Source organism: Rhincodon typus, chromosome 23, assembly GCF_021869965.1.
Source record: "Rhincodon typus isolate 14 chromosome 23, sRhiTyp1.1, whole genome shotgun sequence".
Lineage (NCBI taxonomy): Eukaryota > Metazoa > Chordata > Chondrichthyes > Orectolobiformes > Rhincodontidae > Rhincodon > Rhincodon typus.
Genome location: NC_063354.1, coordinates 38,026,238 through 38,050,517, shown reverse-complemented (window position 1 = coordinate 38,050,517; position 24,280 = coordinate 38,026,238). Strand labels below are relative to the sequence as shown.

The window sequence follows — 24,280 nt, the reverse complement described above, 5'->3', positions numbered from 1 at the left end:
TCTGCAAATTTCTGCTAGATTTGAAAACTCTTTCTAATAGAAGTGGGACCCTGAGACGGATTGTGCAGCCAATCGAAAATACCAAAACAACTATGGATGCTAGAAGCCAGAAACAGAAATTGCCGGGAAAACTCAGTAGGTCTGGCAGCATCTGAAGGGTCACTGGATCCGAAATGTTAATTCTGCTTACTCCCCCAAGGTGGGCAGCACTGTTGGGGGGCGGGGGGCGAAAGTAAGCAGAATTAACATTTCTGATCCAGTGACCCTTCTTCAGATGCTGCCAGACCTGCTGAGTTCTTCCAGCAATTTCTATTTTTGCACACTCATTCACAGTCCTTCAGCGAGAGTCACAATTAAAAGGAGATTCTTTTTGATTAGGACTATGTTAACATCTGATTAGTTAGAACTACTAATTAAAAATATCATTAAACCCACATTTTTAAATGTCTCTTACTTGCTTTCACACTGACCTCTGCCTTTGGTCTCCTACAGTGTTCCAATGGAGCTCAGTGTAACTTTGATGAACAACACCTCATCTTTCCATTCAAAAAAAAACCTTTACAGCCTTCTGGACTCAACACTGAATTCAGCAATCTGAGACAGTACTTCCATTTTGTTTCTTATGTCTTTGCAGATTTTGGTTTTGCTCATTTTGCCATTGTTCTGCTTTGGGCCGGCACTTCAAAAGCTTGTGATTTCAAATAAACCTGTTGGACTGTAACCTGGTGTCATATGACTTCTAACTTCGCTTTTAAAAATGACAGTTGTTTCTCATTCTGCCCTTCACATCTCCTTTAGAAACATAGCATTTCTTTATGGTCACCCTTACCACTCCCTTTGGCTCTGTGCTTTCAGCTCCCTTTGTCATTTAATCTCTCCTGTTTTCCAACCCCAACACAGCCCTTGCATTTTGTTCTTGTGGTTCCAAATACCCCTCGACACTTTTGCTTGCTTAACAACCTATAACATTTTATTAATATTTTCGGCTTCAACGAAAGGAACGTTAACTATTTACCCACAAAAGGCTGCCTGACCCGAATATTTTGAGCATTTCGCATTTTCTTTTACCACAGATTTGAATACTGCTCAAAAGCCAACAAACACCACCGGAAAGACAGAGTGAAATCAATATCAAAGTTGATGATTTATAAGCAGGAATTCTTAGCATACAATGCAACAGTTGTTATTTGCAATGAACACATTGTAATCTTTATCTGCAGTTTGCAAACTGACATTTCAATTGGTTTGCTTCACTGCTCCATTCATCTCAAAAGATATTGCAGGTCAATGACTCGGAGGAATTCCTTAAAGGATGACTCACAGGTACAGCATTAGACAAAGCACAAATTAATAAAGTAACCCTTCATCAATAAGTTGGTTAAGCATTTTTTTTTGTTTTCTTTTCCTGTTGCTTTTACACACAGGGGCATTGCTAGAAATTCACTTGGTGACCGTGAGTATAAAGTTAACATGCATTTCTTTTTCCCCAATCTCTGCTCTCAGGGGTAAGTTTATTGTAGCTTTTAAACACTATAGAAGGCAAGTTTGCAACTACAGACTATTTCTGAAGAAGGGTCTAGGCCCGAAACGTCAGCCTTCCTGCTCCTCTGATGCTGCTTGGCCTGCTGTGTTCATCCAAGTCTACACCTTGTTATCAGATTCTCCAGCATCTGCAGTTCCTACTATCTCTCATCCCACATCAGTCCTCAGTTTAAGTCCACACAGGAAGCTTCTACAGGAAAATGCTGGGTACAGAACAAGAGATTATTTTGCCCCTTGCTTCCTCAATTAAAAAAAAAAGTTGCATTTATAATCACACTTAGCACATCCACTAGCCATTCCACATAACTTTGCATCAAAAGAAGCATTTTTTGAAGTGTAATTTCTGTTGTACAGCTGCCAAATTGTTGTTTGTGGGACTTTGCTGTTCATTGTCATAATGACCAGATAATCTGTTTTGGTAACTTTTGCGAAATTTTTTAATGTCTCTTAATTTCAAATTAAGAGTCTACTGATGACCATGAGAATATTGCTGATTGTCAGGAAAAATCCACCTGGTTCACTAATATTGTTTAGGGAAGGAATTCTGTCAGTCATTCTCACAAGGTCTACCCTACATGTAACTCCAGACCTACACCAAAGTGCCCTCTGGATATTTTAGGGACGGGCAATTAATGCCTGACTGAATTTATATATTGAAAAAAAAATTGATACAGGATGAATGCAAAATCTCAATGACACATTAAAAAGGTTAATTTTTGGTAAACAGTTTCTAGTAGAATTAGATCAATTATACAGTCATACGATACAGTAATATCTGGTCTTTGCCATTTGTTGTTTGACATTTTCTGATCAAATATTTTGTAATTGTTATAGAATTTCTAACAAGATGCTCTGCTGGATTATTTTGTGGGTATAGATTTAACATATGGTAAGTTTGAAAAGACCAAAGCTACAATTGGCTCAATGTCAAGGGTGCAGTTTATTGCGAAACAAACAATCACAAAGACGAGGGAACCTAGGTTCAGCTCTTTTCCTGAATGTCTTCCAAAACCCTGGGTAAGGGAGGAGGTGAAAACAGAAATCCAGTCAAGGTGGATACCAAATAACGAGACTTGTACAAAGTACGTGGGCAATCAATGACATGGAGGGCTAGACCTGGCTATGTTGTTCTGCAAATGTAACAAAAAAAAAGGGGAAATTCTAAATGCCAGGAGTGCAGTGGGTGGCAGGTTCCATTTTTTAAAATGGGAAACCCTCCACCACCTGTGGGTCAGACAGGAAGGTGTCTGGTGATATACTGTACCAGAGAACTATGACAGATGCATCCATTTCCCGCTGAACGTCTCGACTGAGCCCACAGTCAGTCATCACTAAGTGCTGAGAGCCATTGTGGAGGGAGGGGAGGCCATTGCAAAAGCCTTTCTTCTCCTACCTTACTGCCCATACTTTAACTTCCTAGAATTGTATAGTCACCTTCCTCATGGCCACCCAAGGCAACACTGGTCAATCCATCAGAGACATTAGCACATAATCCAGGCTGACACTGCAGTGCCATACTCAGGGAGTGCTCTATCATCAGAAATGCCTTCTATGACCAATAGACATAGGAACTAATCAAGTCTGCTCTGCCATTCCATGAGATCATGGCTGATCTGGTAATCAGAAATTTCACCTCCCTGCCTTTTCCCACACAATCCTGGATTTCTTCATTGATTCCCCATCTATTTCAGCTTTGAATATACCCAGCCTCGTCAGCCCTCTGCAGTAATGTTAATCCAATGGATGTAAACAATCTGCAGTTCCTACTATCTGATTCAATTTTAACCCCACTGCGAAGCCTCTTCTAAGGATGCCTAACCTGAAGAAGTTACCCTCCTCCCTCCGGACAAACCTCAAGGGATCTCTCTCCCACTGCAACTCTCTCGTTTTCCTCTCCACCTATCCTCTCCGCCTCCCACTCTCTCCCTATTTATTTCAAAACCCCCTTCCCCTCCCCCTTTTCTGATGAAGGGTCTAGGCCCGAAACGTCAGCCTCTCTGCTCCTATGATGCTGCTTGGCCTGCTGTGTTCATCCAGCCCTGCACCTTGTTGTCTCCATTTCAAGAACATCACTGGAGTACTTTCCATGCTCCTAACCATGGTTTATCCCTCAACCAGCATCATTTAAAGGAAGATAGTCCATTAGCACATTACAAGGATCGATAAACAGCAATGTACAAATCAGCAGCTGCATTACCGACAACAGTGACTAAAATTCAGAAGATATTGGCTGTAAAGGACTTCACGTTACAAGAGGTTTGAAAAGATACTGCCTCACTTCACATATTTCCCTCATTCACAGCAACATCCTTCCCAGGGGAGGAGAATCATTTGTCATGCTTCCTTGTAGAAATGTAGCTGTCGGTTGTATCCTACATGATTGAGTTTCAGGAACTTGCACCTTTCACTTTCTTCTTTCCTCCTCCTAATATTTTGCCCACCGCAATCATACCATCGAGCTGGGCCCCAGAGATCAAAAGTAATTCAGCTGTTTGAAGTTGGTGGTCACACACCCAGAGACAAATTGCCCGTCACCTAAGAGAGTGAGCGGCTGGCAAAGGGAATAAACAACATAGAGACAAGAGACATAGTAAGGGCAGGCCAGAGCCATTCATCAAACAGAGGAAGCCATTCCAAGGCAAGTGCTCGTAATCAAACATTGACTGTAAATCTGGGCGTCGGTGCATCGTACAGGGGCCTGGGGCCACCCCAGCTGTCAGAGTGCAGTCTGGGCCACATGAACACCCTGGCATCACCTCTGTCTGGACCACAGGTAGGGAGGGAGGGAGGGAGGAAAATAAAACTGCCTGGCAGGCAGAAGGAAGATTTTGAGATAAGCTGCCATCAGGCGTTCAAGGGAACAAACCCTCTCAGTACATTATAGTGGTGCCAGGAAGGGCAATAGAGGGGACTGAGAGATGGAGGAAAGCCTGGTTCTTTCCTAGACCTGTAGCTCATTGTCAAGTTTCATTGGGGGCTTGGGAGTGGAGCATCACCAGTGCTGAAACTGCACTGGGGTTTGTGGGGGGAGGTGGGGTTGTTGTCAAGCGAGATCTACAAACCCCTGATATTTAAATATTCACAAGGCTTCCAACTTGGCTATGGTGGGTCCCACCTACCCAAGCATTGGGTACTTAAAATGGGGCTGGATGTGATCACATCAAAAAATAACAGGATGTGCCCATCCACCTTCTTAAATCAATCATTCAAACAGAGAAAAAAAAATGTAGAAATCTGAAATAAAAACTGAATGTGCTAGAGAAACTCAGCAGGTCCCACAGCATCTGTGGAGAGAAAAACGGAGTTAACATTTCCAGCAAGTGAAACATTGTTAGAGAGCTCAGTGTCAAAGACAAAAGGGGTAGCTAATGGTGGTGAATGGAAGATAGAGATGCAAGAAGGGTGTGAAAATCAAGTTCTGAAAAGGGGAAAATGGCTCAACTTTGCTAAGAGTAAACACAAAACATGTGGGGTAGCTATTGACTGGTATCTATGAAGATGCAAGATAAATGGGGGACATACTCTGAAGTTGTGGAATTCAATAATGATGAGGCTGTAAAAGGTTGTTACTCCGATTTGCATTGTCTCTCACTAGAACGCTGTAGCGGACCCAGGACAGAAATGTTAGCATAGCAGTGAGATGGTTTATTGAAACTGGAAGATTGGGATCACTCCTCCTGACAGAGTGGAAATGCACTGGCAGTCACCAAGTCTATATTTGGTTTCAATGTAAAGGAGACTACACTGAACTGCTTTAACGTTACTGAATTTAAAACTTCAAAATGCTAGTTATTTAACTGATGTTCAAGTTAATGACTGGAGTACACCAGTGCAAAATGGAACGCTGGGAAGACTCTTGCATGGAATTTGGAAACTTGGTACTGGAAGTAACTTGAAATGTTAAAAAAATTTAACAAAGTCAGCTTGTGCTTACTAGTAACACTTTCATTTGTTTCCCCTATGCTGTTATAGGACCATAGTCCTGAAGGTCATACAACACGGAAACAGACCCTTCCGTCCAACCAGTCCATGCCAACCATAATCCCAAAATCTTGTCCCATCTGCCTGCACTTGGCCCATATCCCTCCAAACATTCCTTATTCATGCACTTATCTAAAATGTATTTTAAATGCAATTGTACCCGCATCTTCCACTTCCTCAGGAAGTTCATTTCACACATAAACCACTGTTTAAAAAAGTTGCCCCTCATGTCTTTTTATAAAATCTTTCTCCTCTCACCTTAAATATATGCTCGCTAGTCTTGAAATCCCCCATCCGAGAGAAAAGACACCGACCATTCACCTTATCTATACCCCTCAAGATTTTAGAAACCTCTAAAAGGTCACCCCTCAACCAAGCTCCAGTGGAAAAAATCCCAGCTTATCCAGTTGGGTGCACTGTAATGCAGACATGATTTTCTGACCTATTCCGTTATTAGAGAGAGAGGTTTCTGCACCACCAGTACAGCATAGAAAAAAACAAGGCTCTGATGTTGGGCCTTTCATCACTCATTGCAAAGCATTCATGAGTTTTAAATATTTACATCAGTGCTGAAGAACACACCACTCTGCCAATGATCGCTCATCAACATCCTTATTCATTTTGTGCTTCAAAAAGCCAGAACGTGTCAAATAAAAATGAGAAGATTCTTGGAAGATAATGCCAGTTATAGATGGTTTCCAGAATTCACATTGTAAATGAGACACTCATTCTGGCTGGAAGATGAAATTGGTCTTGTCCGAGGCAAAAATCTGTTCAGCCAGTTGGGCGTCGAATTATTCTGACCACAGACATCTTGGTCCAGTAAAGGACAACAAGAACATAGGTCTTTGAAGTCTTTCAAAAGGATCTCAGGCTTACATACTTTAAACTATTGTACTTAGGATTAATATTTCACACTTCGAATAGCCATTGATTACAAATTTGCAGAGATCAGTTTTTTTTAAAACTAGGAGATAAAAATATAGGGGCTGCAAAGGCATGATGAGATCAACCCTGGTTAGATTGAGGGTTTAGCTCTGAAACATTTAACAGTTGAGCAAATAGGAATTCCCTCTGAACATTCCAAAACGTGCTCCTTGTTCAACCTCATTAGACTGATGAATAATAGCTCAGCATTAAAAGACTTAGCTTCCAGCTAAAACTACGTACAAGAAGTGCTTTAGAATTTATTAAATAAAATCATAAATAAAAAACATAAATAAATAAATAAAATCTTAAAATAAATAACATTTTTCAATTGAACTGGCTCTTAAGTTGGCCAATGATACAGGACACAGTGTTGAAAGGCAGATCAAAAAAGTGACCAAGGACTGGTGTAAATCTTGTTTGAATAGGTATTTGCTGGAGGTCGAGTCCATTCGATTATTAATTCACAATTCCATGTGCAGATGTTGACCAGGATTCCCAAACATCGCATAATTAAATACTAATTCCCAGAGATCTTGTAAAATATCCCTCTATCTTTCTTCACCCTGTCTGCATCTTTTGACATGGTTGACCATACCAATCCCCTCCAATGCCTCTCCACTGTTGTCCAGGCTTGATGAGACTGCACTCAATGGGTTTCATTCCCATATCTCAACTGCAGAGATGGGGTTGCCTTCAATGCTTGTTCTTCCTGTTCCCACAACATTACCTCTATCCAGTCATCCATTTTTCATCGATATGCTGCCTTGCAGGAGGAACCTTTCAAAATCACGTCAAATTTACCATATCCAGCTCCAGTCCAACACCAGGAGACTTCTGACATTGCAACATCCACATGAAACTTCTATCTGCTTTGTCAAGTGTTTCAACCCCATTTCCAGATTCCACAGAAAACGAGTAACCAAGTGGGTGGAGATCAGTCAGGAAAAAAATGATATTCAACTGTTCACTCACCTCTTCCTCCATTGGTGTCCATCCCCAAGGCAAAAGAGAGGGAGCATGAAACTTGATTTATGGTGCTTCAGGCTTTATTTCCTTCATCTTGTCACTACCAGGGCTAAGTTGTGACAAAAGGAGGATTTGGGGAAAGGCAGTGACAAAATGGTAATGACATTGATATCATAATGTCAAGGCTCACGCTAATACTGTTTTACGTGCATGGAGACCAGGACTGCAGAAGCTGGAAACCAGTGTCAGTGTCAATAGATGTGAAGCTGGAAAAGCACAGCAGGTCAGACAGCACCCGAGGAGCAGGAAAGTCAATGTTTTGGGCTGAAACCCTTCAGTTCCGTAGAAGAGTATCAGCCCAAAAATGTTGCTTTTCCTGCTCCTCAGGTGCTATCGGACCTGCTGTGCTTTCCCAGGTTCACATCTATGGACAATGCAAATGCAAGTGCATGTTTAATGCCCACCATAGAATTTAAGTTGCACCAGCTGCCATGAATAAAGTACAGAACTGGAGGCTATTATCCATTTATTCTCCATCATCAAATGATGACATCTGATTGGTCTTTCAGGAATGGAAATGCCATAGACATTATTCAGAGCAGTGTGGCAGATGCTTAACTGTTCTTTCCCCAGCCACACAGGTCAAGTGCAACTAGGGAAAGGCAACAAAATGGCTTTACAAGCAATGCCCACTTACCACTGAAGAACGATGGGAAAGTGCACATGCCTTATGAAGCCCAGAATATTGCCTTGAGATGGTTTTACCTCCTTGCATTCATAGGTTGTTTTACCTATCTGAGCTTCAGTGCCTGTCTGTATAGATATTCAACATATTTTCTTTTCAATTTACTAGCTTACAGGGATTTGCTTCCAAAGCATGAATACAAATTAAAAGTTGCAACTTTAAGAATTAACCTCGCATAGCCATTTCAGCAAGGCTGCTGCCTCAATACAAGCTTACAATGTACACAAGACAAAATCAGGAATGCCATCAGATTGTGGAACTAGTTCAATCAGAAGCAGCTCTGCAAATGTAAAGCATACCATCGTATTTCCCCACAACCTATAACCGATTGAGAAAACAGCACCTCACTGGTGTTGGAGAAAACCGAGCTTGAGGAATCATTTTATATCCAGATTAGAATTAATCGCACAATACTCAAAAAGATAGTGCACTATCTTTGTGGTAACACATGGCAGAGTATTTTCCAAGAAATGAAATTTGGACATTTTCCTCAGCACAGCATGCCATTCTACAGGAACCTACAACGTTTCCTGCTCGAATTTCTCCGCTGGGTCCCTCCTGCACAGCTGATCACTCCACTGAATGCAATGTTATTGTAAAGGATTACAAATCAACCAGAAGGGAAAATGGAGAAGGGACAGCTTTCTCAAAGAATTACAAATCACTGGGAGTACAGGCTGGCAGTGTTTGGAACAGAACAAAAGAGCAAACAAAATAAAAATCGCCAGCCTCTTTACAGCAAACAGCCAGAACTGTGCAGGCCCTGAACTCCAGAGGTGATGGTGGTACAAGACGAGGAAGTACCAGCCGTACCATTAACAGCTGGCTGCACCTAACAAATGATGCAATTCAAAGAAACAAAGGCCTTTTAATGCATTGTCATCTGAAACTGAATAGAAGCCAGGATCCAGAGCCAAGTGCAAGAACAATAAAGGAATGTAGAAATCAGCACTCAATTATGCACCAGACAAAAACACCGCTGGAGAATAAAACTAGTCGTTTGAGAAAATAATTGTGATCTTAGTAGCAAAATAGATTTTTAAGAATTGTTGATATGTTGATCATCTCGCTAAATGGCAGGTCAATGTCAAGTATTAAAGTGCAAACAGTAAGTGAATGATCTTCACATGCCCTGCCTGTATGCTGTGTAAAAAGGTAGGTACATCTTGTAATATTGTACAATAACCTTTTAGAAGTGATCCAAAAGAATGGAATTGAAATAACTCCTCGAAGGCTGTTATCCCATCACCCTTTATTTAATGTACATAGTACACGACACTGACCCAGCTAGCACAGAGCTGGCTCCTAGAGTGAGAACTCATTCTATGTGGTCCACCTGGCTGACCTCATTCCAATCACAAGAGCCCAAGAGATTCCAATGTGCCTTAACAAGCTAAGGGCTAAGTATTTCCACTGATTGAATTAGAGTGAGATAACTTTTCTCTTTCAAGAAGCTCAGCCAGGAAGAAGGCCAGATAAAGCATCAAATCCAACCAGTGTTAGTACACCTCTCACAATCGTTTGAAGCAAGCGTCAGGTAAGTGATCTCAGGAGAGCATTGAAACCACTCAACAAAAACAATTATGCTGACATCACATTTCATTAGATCACAACATCTTACAGCACCAAGATTTGTCGCCATTTGGCTCAAGAGCTATACAGCCAGAGTTAAAATCACACATAAGAAATCACATTTCAGGATGCTGGCATGCTAAATATTTTATCGTTGGTGAAGCACAGTTTCTCACAGCCCATCCAGCAGTGCCCCGAAAGTGGTTCACAAAATTAATTATTCAAACTTGCTGTAGTTCCTGGAGTAAATTTCCTATGATGCCCAATTGAACACCCTATTCTTGCTGCATAAGCAGGAATTAAAAAGACAAGAGAATAATGGAAAGTTCTAAAATAAAGACTTTTAAAAAGACAAATCAAATAATCAAAATCAATGCGGTTGAAATCATTCCATGAAAAAGGAAAAGCAAAGACGAGAATGAACATATTCAAATTTTCTACATTCTGCAATTTGACAGCTCCAATGACTGCCACCAGATGGATTCAATTAAATAAAAAAAAAACTTTCATTTGGTGGGGCTGGTACATTAATTTGAAGAAAACAACCCAAATGGACATTCTCACACAAGCTGGGTGTCGGAGGATTTTTTTTTGAGCTAGTGCTCATTACTAGACTGGCTCTTTGCCAATCAAAGAGTGAACATTTACTGAGTATTGTATGGGGTTTCTTTACTGTGCAATGATTCTGATAAAGAATCTTTAAGCAAAAAGCATTATAGTCACAAACTGTGGAAGCAAGGTGGCAAGTGAAACATTCCTTTTAACACAAAAAAATAGGATTTTCAAACAAATTCTAAGAAAGACACTTTAGTGAATAGTACAAGTGGATTGGAGAGCTAATTAGTAGTGTTTATTCAACAATACAGAATTACATTAGAACATAAGAAATGGGAGCAGAAGCCCTCCCATTTGGCTCTCAAACCTGCTCTTCCATTCAGTCAGGTCATGAAAGATCTAACTGTGGTGTCTATTCCACCTTCCTGCCAGCGTACCATTACTCGAAACCATTGAGAAACAAAAGTCTAACTCATTTCTGAACATGTTCAATAACAGTCTCCACTGCTGTCTCAGGTAAAGAATTCAATTTCTCTGGCCAGTTCAGAACAGGTGACTTTTGCACATCAGGCAAATGTAATAACTACTTGAATAAAAAAAAAAGAGATACTCTGGAAATCAAGGGCTTGTCCTGGAATTGGATGTAGAGCCTTTCTGCAGAGTTTCAGCTTTAAGTCAGGCAAGCTTTGGTCATAATCATTTTTGAGGACAGGCACAACTATGAAAAATATTAGGGTATGGGGATTTGAAAAGTTTCAGAAATTCACTTGATGGAAAGGAAAATGAAAATCATCCCATGAAAACAACCGCTACCCCGCCAAAAGTCTTTGTCACAGCCTTAAATATATTCTCTAGTGCACCTACAGCAATCTGAATGAAGGAATTCCAGTTAAGATTGGCAAACCTTTGACAAAGGAAAACTTTTGCCTTGGTATGGCTTACACAGCAGGTGTTAGTATAGTGGCAATGTCACTGAAATACAGAGACCAAACGTCTGAACGAAAACAAGCCAGCTCAGCGAGCAAGTCAACAACTTCACCCACAACCCGAGCTACAAACTTTAGCTAAAGCTTTAAACAGAGAACAAAGCTAATGGTCTAGGGACATGGGTTTGAATCCACCATGACAAAATTTAAAGTCAATAAAGTCTGGAATTAAAAGTCTTATGGCAACCGCATAGCCATTGTCTACTGCCTTAAAATCCAAATGGTTCAATAATACCCTTTAGGGATGGAAACCTGCAATCCTTATCTGGTCTGGCTCACACAATGACTCCAGGCTCGTAGCAATGTGGTCGACTGAATTGGCTTAGCAAGCCACTTAGTTCAAAGGCAACGAGGGATGGGTAACAAAGGCTGGCCTTGCCAGCAATGCCCGCATCACATGGAAGAATACAAAATTAAAAAAAAAAGGAGAGAGAGGTCTAGGCACATTGCCTGGAATTGTCATTAGCATTCAAAAGTTGTTTCTCCTGACTGGGGAGTCTAGAACAAGTAGGCACACAATCTCAGCACTCATTTAGCACTGACATGAAGAGAAATTTCTTCACTCAGAGGATTACCAATCTTAATTAGAATTCCTTCCTTCATAGTGCTGTAGGTGCACCAGAGAATACACTTAAGGCTGAGACAAAGATTTTTGCTCTCTCAGGGAATCCAGCAACGGGGGAGATCAGGTGGAAAAGTGGAATTTAAAGCCTAAGATCAGCCATCACCACACTGAATGATGAAGTAACCTCAATGGGCCATTTGGTCTATTCCTTTACTTATTTCACGTTTCACAGAGCAGCACTTTATTGAGAATCATATCCTAGACCAAGCCAAACTCAAATGAAAACAGGATGAACCTGTTCAGTCCAAGTGTTTTCCTATTTCTTAAACATTCTTGGTGATTAATGCATCATTTAATGGGACTTACCATTTGTGTAAGTATTGACATAGTACTTCCGACCCTGAGGAGACATGTAACACTGCCAGCCCTGCGGCAGAGGAGCATAAGCCATTTCCTCAATTGTCTGTGGACTTACTGACGTAGGTTTCTGTTAAAGACAAAGAAACGCATGAAATTATTTCCAAACTGCTGTATTCAAACAATGCACAGATTCCTACACAGTAAGCAACGGGATCTGCTTGGGTCCATAAATATGTACAAGTTCATCCAGATTTGGGAGCTAATACATGGCAACTAGTGCAACTTTCACCAAAGACATTTTAAAATCTAAAAGATTTGAATAATGTTGACCAATTCAGACACAGCACCTTCAACAAATGGTTGCTTAATACAGAGAGTGGAGCATATAGCTAGTTCTGCATTACTCCATCACTATATTATTAAGCTCCCCTCTGGCATGACTGCATCATTTTGTCTGATCTTTGCTAATGTTTTATCATGCTAGATGATAGTTTTGCTTTTATGTAAAAATGCTCTATTGTTATTTTGAACAGCCATTCCCATTATTCCAGGCAGAGTTTGCTGTGTTCACCATTAATAGTCTCTTCTGGTGTTACATCATAAATTTTAATTCAACAATGAAACATATACAATAATGACTACATTACAACAAAGATAGTTGGCTGTTAAGTGCTTTGGGACAGCCTGAAGTTGTGAAATTCAGTATTCAATTGCAAGCTTTTTTTTTTAAAAAAAATGTATGTACAACATGAGGAATGATTCTTTCTTCATAAGGACACCTATCCAAGATTCAAAAATGGTGAAGTATCAATTAAATACATACACACACCTCCCTGATTTCTTTCTCAGAAATAACAAGAAAAAAAAATGAAGCTCAAGATATTGCCCATCACCAGGTAAGTGCAGACAACAGCCATAAATTGTTAAAAAGGGAATTGGCTAAAGAAAACTTTGAGGAAAACAAAAAAAAAAAAAAAAAAAATGCAGGGCCAAGGGAACTATGGAACATAGTTAAACTTTGGAGAGCTCCTTCATACAGCTAGCAGAATCACAAATGGGCCAAATGGCCTATTTCTGTTCTGCATCATTCTGTAATTGGGAGTCCCTAAGACACTCACTGGGAAAATCAGCCGTCAAAACAATTTTTCCTCAGGAACGCTGGCTAAGAAAAGGTGTTACAGAATTCCCACTCCAGAAATTTAAACGCAAAATCAAGGCTTATGTTCCAAGTGGAGCAGGGGAGGAGTGCTACATGTTGAAAATGTTGCTCTTTGGATTTCCTTTTAAAGTGTACTTTCTGGCAATTGTGAACAATTGCATTGTTGTATTTGCCACCTGCACTTAACAGTGCAAGATATGGAGAAAAAGGTTGTTTCTGGCAGCTTGCTGCTACCATTCCTCTAGTGTCTTCGGCCTGTCTAGTGACTAAAAGGCAGATACGCCGCCATGCATTCTCTCCAGAAGAAGCAGTGCCCTTAAACAATCCAAAAGTTTTATTGCATGACAGCATTAAGTACAACTACATGTGGTCAAGATCATTACTAGGACCTTAAGGAGCGAGTCAGATACATCTTCTCTCCTGCAAAAACTGTAGAATAGAATGGTACCCAGCTGTGTGACATCAATAGAACTTGTAGAGTCAATGTAGCCTGAACATTAATCTCTTAAGAATAATTACTTGATAAACTATCCATGATTTCAAAAGAAGAACTTGGGTGATCTCTTCAGACCCCTGGTCAATAATTATCTCAACATCTCAAAATAACCTGCTTGAGAGAGATTGTGTGTCCACATGTTAGTTGCTGTGTTACCTACATCACAACAATGGTTATACTGAAAAAGTATTTCATTGGTAAAATTAAAAGAAATGCAACTGTTTATCATGTACCCTCAAATATAATGCTAGTGTAATTTTTGGAAGAATTGAAATGTGTCGCCATGTGTAAAAGGTTGGGCAAACATCAATGTAGAAAAATAAAATTGTATTCCTGTTCAAGTTCTTCTTGTGACAGAGTAATTACAATAGGTTAAAAGACAATCTTTGTAAATCATACTGAATTTAATAAAAAAAACAAACTTATCCTGGCCAGAAGATCATAGTTTTGATTCTTGAATTATTTTACGGCTGCTGGTGCATTTGGGGTGCTACAGTTGTCATAGCAATTTAGCCACAAAATGGAAAGGTCAAAAGAGGGAATCCAGTAAACTCTGCTCACAAATGTATACGCATTAACCAAAAATGAGGACAGGATTAAGATGTGCCAATTTGCCAATCACATTCAATGCCCCCATTAAACCATATGGGGTAATACTGATTCAGGGCTACTCGGTCAGCCAGGACACATCTCTCCCAATTTTCATTTATCGGGAATGACATCCAACAGGCAGCTGAACTGTATGTCCATTTTACACAGTCTTCCAAAGACAAAGCACGCCCATTTCTTATGGTCATGTGTTAGCAAAGCTACTTGAGAAAGCAGTGCTAGCATCTGCAATCCAGCTGAAGAATTGGCTCCAATCAGCAACATTTATATACCATGATCAATTATGTAGCAAAAACATCCCAAAGCACTACACATCACTGTAACTGTTCTTATTTCATTCATTCACAGGAAGTGGACATTGCTGGTAGGCCTGTATTTATTGCAAATTCTTAATACTCCTTGAAGGTGATAGTTAGCTGTTTACTTGAACCTCTAGCTTGGGTAAACCCACACAGCGCTGATAGAGATCCCAGATTTTGTTCCAGCAGCTGCGAAGGAACAAAAATATAGCTCTAAATCAGGATTGAGCAGAGCTTGCAAGTGTTAGTGATCTGATGCATCTGCTGCCCTGGCATTTCTAGTTGGTAGATGTCAGGATGTAGATGGTACAAACTGACCATGAACCAAGAGTAGAGATAATAGGAGCTGACCACAGGCATGTGCAGAGATGTGTACTAACACGGATTGTGAAGGAGAGAAGGTGGAGATGTAGCGGGGTTTAAACAACGAGCTCCAGAATGTGGGGCTTGGCAACTGATGGTATAGATCCAATTTCCTTTTATTCACTAATGGGATGACACCACCGTTGGCTAGGCAGCATTCATTGTCCATCCTTTATCACCCAGAGGTCAGTTCAGAATCAACCACATTGCTGAGAGTCTGGAGTCACATTTAGGCCAGACCAGGTAAGGATGGCAGTTTCCTTCCCTAAAAGGACTTTAGTGAATTTGGAAATGGTGGAGTCAGCAGTTTGAGGCAGAGGGCAATAAGAGAAAATTACACAAGGTTACTGCAGGAAAGGACAAAAGTGGAAAATATGCAAATTAATTAACAGTATAAACATGCAATAAACCTATTAATTACTGGAGATCATCATCAAGTTATACAGTTACGGGTTTTACTTGTTAAGCATGTTATTTGACTACTGGCACTAAAGAACTCGTCCCAGTCAATACCAGAAGTTAAAATCACCCAATACAATAGCATTGTTTAAAAGAGTCAGTCAGTTTTGGAACACTGGTTAGAAGAGACAGTTTTTCTTTCAATAAACTTTCAGTTGCAAAATTCATATAGTAGCTCCAAAGTTGGAATATTCATCAATCCTGATAACCTGCTGCTTTCTTTTGAAATTGATCAGCACTGCAGCATTCCAAAACAAAACAAAAGCACATCAGACTCAATCATTACATTTAAACCAATAAAGAAATCATTTTTATATCATGCCTCCAGAATAGTACCGAAGTACTTAAAAATGTTTCAAGGTAGTGAATGATAAATCAAATACAGTCCTCTCTTTCACTCGATGAAATAGGATCCCACATGCACACAACATATCCCTTCTCAATATCTCTCAATTAAGTTTTATAAAAAATTGCTCATAACTAGAAGTTCAAAGCAATCCAACTCTAATGAAATCCAGAAAGGCTTGTAACAGACCTATCAACTATCAGGTGAAAGACTAGATCCAATGCAGACCATGGAGGGGAAAACTAAAGTTATAAACCTGTAAAAAGCAAAAATGCTGGGGATGCTTAAAATCTGAAATAAAAACGGAGTGTTGGAGAAACTCAGCAGATCTGACAGGCAAGAGGTGGAGAGAGAAACAGTTAACATTTTAAGTCCAGTATGACTGTTCTTCAAAACTTCAGAACTACAATCCTAACTGTACTTTTGACAGACCTTCCTTGAAAAGGAGATGAGAGACGACTTTGTTACATTCTTTAGTTGATTTACGCAATGCAAGATCTTCAATAATGAGTATTTTAGCTTCATTTTTCACATGATTGAAGCTAAGTGCTGATACAACCAGTATACATCAAATAAGATGCAACTTGCTCATAAACTGAAGTTGAATTAAATATCTGCTCTTTCACATTGGTGTCTAGATCACCTTTTAGTATCCATCCCTAACTGTCCTTTAGGAGGAGGGTATGAGCTGTCTTCTGGCACTGCTGGACCTCTTAATGTCCAGGTACACCATCAGTAACCATTCAAAAGGGAAAATTCAACCTATTTATCTGGAATCACTGGCAGTAATTTGTACCTCCGTAAGGAACAAATAATATTAATGACTCAAATGCAAATTGGTTTATACTTGGAAACAAACGGACTTTAGAACCACAAGTGGTTTATTCCGAGTTGCATGAAGTCCATGAATTTTACAATGGCCGGACATAAACAGCAAACAAACAATGGTGGCATTGAGAGACGAGGCATCAGCAAAATAAAATAATATTTCTCATTCTTAATACATTTATTCAGCAAAATGGGAAGCAAAGAAACTTCAATTTCTAAGTTTTGTTTTTGTATCTTGGTATAATTGGCAAAGCCAGCATTTGTTGCCCATCCCTAGTTGGAGCAATCAAGTGGCTTGCTAAGATCAGCCATGGATCTGGAAACACATGTAGGCCAAACTGGGTAAGGTTGGCATATTTTCTTCCCTCAAAAGAAAGGTTAAATGAACCAGGTAAGTGTTAGAACAATGACTTTTTCATGGTAAAAATGACAGAATCAAATCTTTCAATTTTGGATGTGTTAGGAATTGAAATTATTAATTAAATTTAAAATTCCACCAGGAGTAGTGAGATATGAACCTGTGCCCAAAGTATAAGCCTAGGCCACAATGACAAGTCCAATAATATGTTCTATTTATTCAAAAAGGAGAGATAAGACTTGCTGACACTGGAAGGTTTTGTATCTCAGAGAAAAAAAAAGGTCTACGGAAAGTAGTAAATTATTTCCACAGTTTATACAGGAAGCCAACGAATTTTACACCAAACTCACGAGTCACATTCTTCCTGACAACAGCTTTTACATAAAAAAATGAAACGTCTCATGTTATTTTTTCCTTGTTTAGATTTATTCTAATGTTACATGTTCAACACAAATATATTGAACCAAAAAAACTTTTACTATAAACATAGGGGCAGTTTCTACATCTGGTTCTGTGATCCTTATTCTGTGTTGAAAGGAGTTAAACAATGCAATTCTAATATGTAAGGCATTAGAAATAAGCATTACTGTGTTTAAAAAAAAAACTTTAGTAGCTACTGTTCAGATTGTATTGTGTGGTTTGATGCCAAGAGAGTTTGGATTTCAAACAGACCATTCAAGGAGAAGGCAAAGTCAAGAATGGTCTTCAAGCTTAGACTTCAAATTAATACTAATTTATAACACATTAGTGTCAAACACTGGTATATATTGTGACCACAGATCGACCAAGCTCTGATCTCAGCTACATTAATGAAGGAAGGATGAAGCTACTTTCTTTATGTTCATGCCCAGGTGCTCTGAAGAGATACTAATTCTAGAGAGCAGTGTAGGTCTTCTGGAAGGGGGTATTGCAGTCTGGACTAACTCCATCCGCACTGCTACTTATACACAGCGATATGCAGCTTGCAAGATTGCTGCTGGGTCATGAAACTCTTAAAACAACATTTATTCACATAAAAAAGGGTCTTTTCACTCAAGAAAACACAGATTTTTCAGACATTGCTCTGTAAGAGGGGTCAGGTAAGTAAATCAGATTTTTGAGCCATGTGTACCTTACATAAGCATTATATAATGGTTTTAACTAATTTAGGAGTCTTTTTCTGCCATTTTAGGTTAATAACTTTTTTGTCGTGTAGTTAATATTGTCCTTTGAAGTTATGACATGGGGTTCCTGCAAAGTTTATCAATATTTTCAATATTGTCCGACACACACACACACAGTGCACAAAGGCTGCTTATAAAAAAGAAGTTGAAATATGCAAGAGGCTGAATAACTGCAGCTCTTACAAAATCAAAAAAAAAACTTTCAAAATCAATAATGAGCATTTGATTTTCTCCTTGTAAAACAAAAAACCTCTTAAAACATTTTTAATCAATTTGTTCAGACATGATGAACACAGACTTTCTGGACCTGAAGAAGAGACACTACCATTGCACAAGACTCCTTTGTAAATAATCAATGTATAAAGATTTATTTTGCTAATTGAATCATGATTAAAGATGTAAATGATAATGTCTGGCTAAACCCATAGCAGTACTTTCAAATTTGCTGTTCATTGTGATTTTTCCTTGATTAAACTAGTATTTAAAACCACCATATACTTAAACCATATATTTAAATAACCCAACTTTTGGATCATTTTTTAAATAATGAATGTTAAATCAAATTAGAAATTACTTGAAACATTTCATTATCTCACTGTGCCTTTGGTCACATATCTATTCCTCTATACACATGTATTTGCTCAGCCTTTATTATTATGCAATGACTAATATCCTGCAATTGACTTAAGTAATGCATAAGCTTCTGCTTAAGCAATAACGAGTACTTTGCTATAAATTTGATTTTTTCTGCACGATGGAAGTGAAGTTCCAGGCATTGAGGATGCAGGTTTATATTGTTTAATCTAACTTTTTTTTTGGAAAAAGAAAAACACTTTTATTCATGGATTTTGGGCATTGCTGGCTAGACAGTTTCAGACCACTATAAATTCCTAATTGCCCATCTCATGGAATTGTGTAGAAGTAGAAGCAGAGGTGCTCACCACTGCTGAGCTATGGGGACATTCACGCCTTTGGGCCACACTTATATTGCAGCTCCACAGCACTGCAGATGTCATGGAGGTCTTTGTTGATGGAGTGGTAGAGTAAAGGGCAGTGCTATTTGTTGCCGAGCAGCAGAAAGGTGGACCACACCACCCGTCAGCCTGGACTAGTCAGCAGCCCAACCTCAGTGCAGTGAAGGTTAAAGATCTTCCATGATCTGCAAGACTAGATGTCGCTATTCTATCCATACAACCTCTTGCTCACAAGGCCACCATTCACTAACTCTGATGCTGCACACACAGTCATTGCACAACAGCTCAAGGACTACAACCCTCATTCTTCCATACATCATGTTCACCCGACACGCTCACCCACCTCATCCTCCCAAACTACATATTAGTCATGCTCACTCACTGGAATACCTCATTGCCTCTCCAACTTATGTATCACCACTAACCGTTCTTCCATTACGCCAACTATCACCCTTTATCTTAGTGTAAAATAAAAGAAATGGCTCAGCTCCTGGACTGGAATACATGAGTCTCCTGAATGACTATGGTGGTACTCCATAATTGACCATAGTCCACTTGTGGGCCGCTAAAGGATTGCTCCCCTTGGACTACCATACATGGTCAATTGTTTGAAGTGCATGCTTTTTTTATGGCAACACAAGCCATTAGCACATGCAGGAGGTGTGGCTTTGATGTCACATGGTGCCATATAGAAACACATCCACCTCCTTGACTGATCAGTGCTCAGAAATGTGACAAGCTGCCTGCCTCCTCTTCTGCACTTGAAGGCAATGCCTGTCAGAGCCTGGAGCTTCTCGGTAAAAAGCGAAGTCAGCGAGTGCTCAGAAAGCAAGTTAATAGACAGTAGGTGCGTGCTCGACTAATGCATACGTGTATGCATATATGCTGGTATGTGCGTACATGGGCATGCACGTGCCCCTGTATAAACAGCAACCTCAATGTCACAAAAGTTCCCTGCATTTCAAATTGAAATCCTTAAGGGTTGAAGCAGAGAGTTGGTCCAGGAGCAGACATAGGGTGAGGATGGTGGTTTGGTGGGTGATAGTGGAGAACACCAGAGTCATGACTGTGAAGACAATTATCTGAAGGCTCAGGAAAGTAATTGGCAAGCTACTACCACCAGGTAACTGCTCAGATTCTCAGGTTGGGAATTGGCAACATTAGTTTCTCTGGAAAGAAGAGAACACTTGGAAGCTGAATGGAAATGAGATGTACGGAAATAAGATAGTCAAATGTTTATTAGTGAGATTTATATTATGCTACTTAACCCAAGCAGAAATTCAGATGCATCTTCCTCGATATAGAGAATCTGACTTTTCCATTTCCATTTCCATGCTATTTTCCCAACTTTCTTGCCATTGTCAATGCTGTTCGAGGGTGTGGGAAATTCCACCCACTGCCTCAGGACTTATCCGCAGTATTTTGCCCTACCCCTAAATCAATAATGAGAAAGAAAGATCACTATAAATAGATTATCTGAAGTGTTATTGCTTGCACAAACAGATCAAATTAGGAACATATACAGGCAGGTGCCAGTACATAAGAATTGGTTAAAATTATGATAGTATTGCAGAGGATCTGCATTGCCAATTCTATGCCTACAAGGATGCAAAATAAATTACATCTGGCTGTCAGATTGGCACTGTTTGCCAAAGTGTTGAAGATTTCATCTCAATCTCTAGCCATCACCCAACCCACTAGCACAAAATATTGAAGCAAAATTCAAAGAATACATTTTTTAAAAAATGACTCCATAATTTTTCACATCAAAGTATCAAAGAGATTTTTTTTTTTCCCTATTTCTAGAGGTAAACGGACAATCCTGGAGAATTACCAACTTGACCAGTTTGCAATGGCAGTGATAACTATTCTTCTCAACTTATGCTCAAGTTTCCTTTAAATTGAGAAACCTAGTTAAAGTACCAAGACTTAGAATGGAGGCTACTGTGAAGGTTGCAAAGAACAGTCAAAAAGCTTACATTTGAGAGAAGTGGGGTGTAAGAAAAGAAAGATTAATTGGAATAAAATTTGATCACATGATGTGGGCATCACTGGCTATGCCAACATTTCTAGTACATCCGTAATTGTACAGAGCACAGTTGAGAATCAACCACATTATGATGGATTTGGAGTCATATGTAGGCCAGACTGGGTAAAAGATGGCAGATTTCCTTCCTTAAAAAGTGACATTACTGAACGAAATGGGTTTTTAACAACAATCAACTGTGGTTACATGGTCTTCATTAAAAAAAAAGAGTTTTGCTTTTAAATTTCAGATTTCTAAGTAGAAGTAGAAAAGAGAAAGCAGCTTGGAAAGCAAACAAAAAAAAATGTTTCAAAAACTAAAACTGGGCTTTTGAAAATTAATAAATCATGGAGATGAAATAGAAGTAAAAACTGGCAACTTGGTAAGAAAACTTGAACAAAGAGAGAGTGAGACTTTTTCTTCCAAAGAATTCCACTCTATTTATTGCACCATTTGGACAAAACATATCTGTGCAACAAAGAAAGAAATGACATTTATAGATCAGATTATTAAGAGTAGATCAATAGAACTGACAAAAGGTGCAAGACACCAGAGAAGGTAAACTTTTAGGACTGAAAAAAAAAAAATCAAAAAAAGTACTTTGCAGGTTGAAAACAGGCAACATATAAAACACAGAAAAGAGGAAGGAGTAGGCCATTCAACATTAAGCCTACACCACCATTCAATATAGTCATAGCTGATCATCCAACTCAGTCCCCAAAAGTTAAATTCAACATTTTGGCCTCGACCACCCTGTGGCAGAGAATTCAACAGGCTCATCACTCTCCAGGTGAGGAAGTTTCTTCTCATCTCAAACCTCAGACCTAGGTGGCCTACCCCACATCCTTAGATTTTGACTTCTGGTTCTAAAGTCTCCATTAATTGGGACCATCCTGCCTGAATGCACCCTGTTAGAATTTCACAGGTTTCTACAAGATTTCCCCCCAGTGAATACAATCCTAACTGATACAGTTCCCTCCATACATGAACCCCGCCATCCCAGGTAACCTCTTCCAGTTACTTAAGCTTCAACTCCAAATTAAGTTTGTGGGTGCAATTTAATGTTATTTACCCAGGTGCAGCCACCTTTCAGAGAGCCAGTCAAGTCACTTACGGAAGAGATCTGACTGGATTAAGTGCCTGGCCAGTGTTAGCTCTCCCCGGGGTTTAGCACCCCAGCTGTGAAAACAAACAAACATCAAGAGTTATCAGCAAGAGGCTGATAGCTCTTCAGTAGGCAGTGCCACACAGTGAGCAATGACTGCAGCCTGTGTTTTATTCAGGGAGAACCTAGGATCACCAAGGGACCTAGCAGACAGGTGAGTGTGGGAGAGATGTGGGCTACAAAAGGGGTAGTGGGGTCAGAAGAAAGGACAGGAGGTTGGCTTTGAGATCAAACCCAGGCACAGGCTGGGTTACAAATCTGCTAACATCTCAATTTAATAGGACTGTGCTGAATGCACATGAAGGCAATCAATCACTTATCAATTAATTTCACAAAAAGGACTTGGAAATTGACATGAAGCCCAAAATCTGAGTGAGCAAGGTGACTTATGCCAGAGTCAGGCAGATGCACCTTAACTAATATGGTATGTGGCATTGTCTCTCTCTCCCTCTCTAGAAAAATATAGATTGCTTCACAATTAAATTTCTGAGCCAAGTCTCCTTGTTTTTCAAAAGGAATGTTTGTAAGAACCCTTCTTAAATAGTTCCAAGGTTACCATTTGGAAAAAAAAAGCAGACTTCAAAAAATGCAAACTTTCTTTCATGAGGAATAAATCAGCGTGTGAGACGTCAGGGAACAATTTCCGTCAGTTCATTTGTACGAGATTTTGAATTCAGATATTTTACTCTTTTACATTATAATGACACCATTTGGTCAGTCATCTATTGTTTCATTAAAAATCAAACTAGAAAATGCTACTTGAAGACTGGCAATCAGCAATATTGATTAACATTGCCTTAGAATTACAGAACAAAAAAAAATATTTAGACAACTGTGTACTATATAAAAAAAGGAAGACAAAAATATGGCATAAACTGGCACCTTCTGAATATTGACAAAAAAGGATGCTGACATTCAATTATATTGAACTGTAACTTAAGCTGGAATCGCTCATCTCTGATCTCTCCAATCTCCCATATTCAGAAGTTCAACATCCACTGACAAGCCATATAAACATATGACTGCCAACTTTTAAAAAAAAAATCAGGGGAAAGGAACTCTTGCAACAAATAACTGGATGACTCCAGGGAAATGTATACCATTTTCAGGTTTATACACTGGGTATGACATGATGTACAATGGAATCTCATGTGACTGCACATTGAAATGACCCTAATCACTACCAACATTCTTTGCAATTACGGTTCATTAACCCACTCCACCCAGCCCACAGCCAATTCTATGCTAAACCACACCATCTGCCTCCAGGGTTCAGCTCTATAGGATTGACCTTATCTGATCACATTTTTATCCGTTTGATTACAGTCAAAGGTGGCTTTGATGGTTTCTTCTCCCACTCCCACGATCAGTCTCCGGCCCGATCATTTTTCTCACATCTATACAATACCACTCCAGAGACATCAATTACACATGTGGAGCTTCAAATTTAAAATTCTAATTCTAGTATTTAAAAGCACTCTATGTCCAAAAATTACTGATTTCCAAATTTGGTTACCTCCAACAATCCAAAAGTCTCCTCCCTCCAAACATTCCATTCCTCTGATTCCAACTATGAAGTATCCACCCTTTAACTCCTCTGCCCTATCATTAGCTCAGACGGGTGGATGGCTTGCTTGCAATGCAGAGTGATGTCAACAGAGTGGGTTCGATTCTCACTCCAGCTGAGGTTACAGTGAAAGACTCCTTCTCAAACTCACAGACAGTGGGAACTGCCGATGCTGGAGAATCTGAGATAACAAGGTGTAGTGCTGGATGAACACAGCAGGCCAAGCAGCATCAGAGGAGCAGGAAAGCTGACGTTTCAGGTCTAGA

General features: G+C 39.6%; 1 protein-coding gene across 3 annotated transcripts in view; it reads right to left on the bottom strand.

The window, feature by feature from the left end:
• Positions 1 to 24,280, bottom strand: part of gas7b (growth arrest-specific 7b) — a 413,304-nt gene that overhangs the window by 218,480 nt on the left and 170,544 nt on the right. For all 3 annotated transcript variants that reach the window (XM_048610959.1, XM_048610960.1, XM_048610961.1), the window contains exon 2: positions 12,209 to 12,329. In XM_048610959.1, coding sequence (XP_048466916.1) covers positions 12,209 to 12,329 — 121 coding nt within the window. The remainder of the gene's footprint in view (positions 1 to 12,208; positions 12,330 to 24,280) is intronic.